Source organism: Piliocolobus tephrosceles, unplaced genomic scaffold (genome assembly GCF_002776525.5).
Source record: "Piliocolobus tephrosceles isolate RC106 unplaced genomic scaffold, ASM277652v3 unscaffolded_23642, whole genome shotgun sequence".
Taxonomy (NCBI): domain Eukaryota; kingdom Metazoa; phylum Chordata; class Mammalia; order Primates; family Cercopithecidae; genus Piliocolobus; species Piliocolobus tephrosceles.
The window spans coordinates 1-4,743 of record NW_022306135.1 but is presented as its reverse complement, the minus strand read 5'-3'; the positions used below and the strand labels follow the sequence as shown (position 1 = coordinate 4,743).

General features: G+C 54.3%; 1 protein-coding gene across 1 annotated transcript; it reads right to left on the bottom strand.

Annotated features, from left to right (window-relative positions):
* Positions 1-395: 395 nt before the first annotated feature.
* Positions 396-3,535, bottom strand: LOC113221352 (general transcription factor IIF subunit 1-like). Its single transcript, XM_026450686.2, has 2 exons — positions 3,321-3,535; positions 396-1,117 (listed from the first exon to the last, which is right to left on the bottom strand). The coding sequence occupies exons 1-2, from the start codon at positions 3,461-3,463 to the stop codon at positions 943-945; spliced, it is 318 nt and encodes a 105-aa protein (XP_026306471.1). The 5' UTR covers positions 3,464-3,535; the 3' UTR covers positions 396-942.
* Between the last annotated feature and the right edge of the window lie 1,208 nt (positions 3,536-4,743).

Genomic DNA, 4,743 nt, shown 5'->3' with positions numbered 1-4,743 from the left:
GGCGCCTGTAGTCCCAGCTACTCGGGAGACTGAGGCAAGAGAATGGCGTGAACCCAGGAGGTGGAGCTTGCAGTGAGCCGAGATCGCGACACTGCACTCCAGCCTGGGCGATAGAGCGAGACTCCATCTCAAAAAAAAAAAAAAAAAAAAAAAACAAAATTAGCCGGGCGTGGTGATGGCCAACTGTAATCCCAGCTACTCGGAAGGCTGAGGCAGGAGAACTGCTTGAACCCAGGAGGCAGAGGTTGCAATAAGCTGAGATCACGCCACTGTACTCCAGCCTGGGCAACAAGAGTGAAACTCAGTCTCAAAAAAAAAAAAAAAACCACTAAAGCAAAGAGGGAAAAAGGTGTTTTTTTAACCCTTTGTGAGCCATCAACTCTTTGAGCATCTGCTGATCTGTGACCTGTGCAAATGCCATTTTGCAGATGCATCCAAAGTGACCTCCCCACCATCTGCAAGCGCCCTAGGGCTAGGGCGCGGTGGTGGCCCTAAGGTCTCATCCAAAGCCATAACATCCAAGACCAAGTGCTCTGGGCCCCCAGCCTCGTCCCCCTGCCCACAGTCACTCCACACTGGCCTCATGCACTGTCTCTCCACAGCCCTTAACTGTACCTGCCCCACCTCTGAGGCCAATGACACTGCTAGAGAAACCCTCCCAGTATGCCCTGCCTGGAGCTGTTGCCCTGCAGTGGATCAGGCTGTGTGACCTGCGGCCTGTGGGAAGCCAAGGGGGCAGTTAGATCCCACCCTGCTCTGCCAATTTGAGCTCCAGGTCACCCTCTCCTATCTGTTTCCCCCTGAACTGACAGCTCCGAAATGGCTGAGTGGGGTCTGCCCTGGTTACCCGAGTCCCCAGCTCCCAGCACAGGGCCTGGTGATATACCCACAGCAAGGCACCCCATTTCCCTCACTTCTGTCCTCAGCCGCCACACAGTCCACTCACCTCTCCCACTCCTCCTCGGCCTCCTCGGCAGTGAGCGTGCGGTGCCGGGCCAGCGGCGTGAAATTATACCAGTTGTGCACGGGGAAGGCCTCGAAGGCCCCGTCGGGGCACTGGGTGAAGATGTAGTAGGATGTGTTCTCTGTCACACCTCCCTTCTTGATGCCCTTGAACCTGCAGGGAGCCACGGTCATGGCCTGGCCCATAGGCACCAGCCCAGCCCTGCCTGTGTCCCCCCAGGCCTGCCTCCTTTATGGCACTTGCCATAGGAGGAAGACCAAGGAATGCCCATGAGGCCTTCAACCAGCTGGGCCTTGTCAATTCTCACATCTGGGGAACAGCGCTGGCACACCTACACTGCAAAGGGCTGGGCATGTGCGCATCAGGATCATTTCTGGACAGACCACGTGAGATTATCTCAGAAGAGCCCAACCCTGCAGTCAGACCGTCTACATTTGCCTCCTGCTCTGCTACTTGTGGGCCATACCCGGGAAACTGAGGAGCCAAGTGAGAGGATGGGGTGGGAAGGCATGGCCAGATATTTTTTTTTTGAGATAGAGTCTTGCTCTGTCACCTGGGCTGGAGTGCAGTGCGCAATCTCGGCTCACTGCAACCTTCGCCTCCTAGGTTCAAGTGATTCTCGTGCCTCAGCCTTCCGAGTAGCTGGGATTACAGGTGTCCGCCACCATGCCCAGCTAATTTTTGTAGTTTTAGTAGAGAAGGGGTTTCACTATGTTGGCCAGGCTAGTTTCGAACTCCTGATCTCAAGTAATCCGCCCGCCTCGGCCTCCCAAAGGGCTGGGATTACAGGCGTGAGCCACCATGCCCAGCCATGGCATGGCCAAATCTGAAGTGGACACCTGGCCCGGGCCACCATTCCCTCAAGCCTAAACAACTGCCCAGCCTCCTCAAGGCCTCCACTTCATTCTCTTCTACTCCAAAGGTCCAGGCAATCTGGGTGAGCGCCCCTTCCCTGCCTACAGCTTTCCAAGGCTCCACTGGGTCCAGCACATCCTGGCACCCACTGCTCTGTGTGAGCTGCCTGTGTCTGTCACTATCACCCAACTGCTGTGCCTGGAGCGCCCTTGATCAACCTAACCTAGACCCCTCCCGTTCTGGCCTCAGTCTGCCCCCTCCGAGAGGTCATCTCAAGTGTCATGCGCCCCCAGGGCTGGCCACCCAAGCTTCCTGCATTGTGGTACTCAGAGCTGCCTCGGAGCCAGGCACGATAACCAACTCAGTGAACTATCTTCAAAAATACAACCCCAGGGCCTGGGCAATGGCTCACGCCTGTAATCCCAGCACTTTAGGAGGCCAAGGTAGGAGGATCGCTTGACCCCAGGAGTTCAAGACCAGCCTGAGCAATGCAGCAAGACCCCATCTCTACCAAAAATACAACGAGCCAGGCATGGTGGGGCACGCCTATAGTCCCAGCTACTCAGGAGGCTGAGGTGGGAAGATCTCTTGAGCCCAGGAGTTGGAGCCTGCAATGAGCTAGGATCGCACCACTGCACTCCAGCCTGGGCGACAGAGTGAAACCCTGTCTCAAAATAAATAAGTAGGCTGGGTGGCTGGGCGCGGTGGCTCACGCCTATAATCCCAGCACTTTGGGAGGCCAAGGCGGGCAGATCCCAAGCTCAGGAGATTGAGACCATCCTGGCTGACAGGGTGAAATCCCGTCTCTACCGAAAATACAAAAAAATTAGCCGGGCATGTTGGCGGGCACCTGTAGTCCCAGCTACTCGGGAGGTTGAGGCAGGAGAACAGCATGAACCTGGGAGGCAGAGCTTGCAGTGAGCCAAGATCGAGCCACTGCACTCCAGCCTGGGTGACAGAGTGAGACTCCATCTCAAAATAAATAAATAAATAAATAAATAAATAAATAAATAAATAAATAAATAGGCTGGGTGGGGTGGCTCACGTCTGTAATCCAGCACTTTGGGAGGCAGAGGCAGGAGGATCATGAGGTCAGGAGTTCCAGACCAGCCTGACCAATATGGTGAAACCCCATCTCTACTAAAAATACAAAAATTAGCCGGGCCTGGCAGTGGTGGGCACCTGTAATCCCAGCTACTCAGGAGGCTAAGGCAGCAGAATCGCTTGAAACCGGGAGGTGGAGGCTGTAGTGAGCCAGGATCCTGCCACTGCACTCCAGCCTAGGTGACAGAGCAAGACTCCATCTCAAAAAAATAAATAAGTAAAATAAGATAACATAAATAAATAAAAAACAAAAAAACCCTACAGGGACGGAAGTGCCAGCACCTCCATCGCAGCAGTGGGAATCCGAGGTTCTGAGAGGGTACCCCACAAAGTATGTAAGTTGAGGGGGGATGTGGACTGGTCGCTAAGCCGGCACCGCCACCGCCCCACCACTTACTTCCTGCCAGATTTGCCGTTGACCCGGAGCAGCCAGGGCTGGTCCTCGGGCCGGAACTCCTTGAGGACGATGCCGTACTTCTTCCTCCGAGCCTCCTCCCGAAGCTTGCGGTTGAACTCACTGCCCGCGCCCGATTCGGGCATCTCCTCCTCTTGGTAGATTTTCTTGTTGCTCAAGTCCCGCTCCAGCCGAGCCTAGGGGAGCGGGAAGCAAAGCCTCTCAGGGTCCCTGGCTCTGCTTGGGCAGTGCCCCGCTCCAGGAATGCCCTTCCTCACCCTAGGCCAAGCTCTAGACGTTCAAAACCAACTTACCACTTGGCAACAAGGGAGGAGAATGGTAGCCTTTGATAAATCTGGGTAAAGGGAATGTGAGCGAGCCTTGTGTTCTATTTTTGCAACTTAAAAGCCTGAAATTACTTCCAAATTAAAATTAAAGAGAAAAAGACCACCCGGTGGCCATCGAGCAGGCCATTGGAGGCAAAATTCCTTATCTGAGGAATGTAGAAGTAATGAAGACGTCCCTACTCTGTATAGCAGGCATCTGGTTCCAGGCTTCTTTTCCCAAAATTTATAAGTCACTAGAATGTCTACACATCTCTAGAATGCATGCATATCGAAACTCATTGTGTGGTGGCTCGCGCCTGTAATCCCAGAACTTTGGGAGGCCAAGGCAGAAGGACCGCTTCAGCTCAGGAGTTTAAGACCAGCCTGGCATCAGAATGGCTTGAACCTGGGAGGCAAAGGCTGCAGCGAGCCGAGATCATGCCACTGCACTCCAGCCTGGGTGACAGAGTGACACTCTGTCTTAAAAAAAAAAAAGCTGGGCGCGGTGGCTCATGCCTGTAATCCCAGCACTTTGGGAGGCTGAGGTGGGTGGATCACCTGAGGTCAGGAGTTCAAGATGAGCCTGACCAACATGGGGAAACCCGGTCTCTACTAAAAATACAAAATTAGCAGGGTGTGGTGGTGCATGCCTGTAATCCCAGCTACTCGGGAAGCTGAGGCAGGATAATTGCTTGAACCCGGGAGGCAGAGGTTGCGGTGAGCTGAGATCACACCACTGCACTCCAGCCTCGGCAACAAGAGCGAAACTTTGTCTCAAAAAAAAAAAAAAGGCCAGGCGCCGTGGCTCAAGCCTGTAATCCCAGCACTTTGGGAGGCCGAGACAGGCAGATCACAAGGTCAGGAGATCGAGACCATCCTGGCTAACATGGTGAAACCCTGTCTCTACTACAAAAATACAAAAAAACTAGCCGGGCGAGGTGGCGGGCACCTGTAGTCCCAGCTACTCGGGAGGCTGAGGCAGGAGAATGGCATCAACCCGGGAGGCGGAGCTTGCAGTGAGCTGAGATCCAGCCCCTGCACTCCAGCCTGGGCGACAGAGCGAGACTCCGTCTCAAAAAAAAAAAAAAAAAAGACCAGCC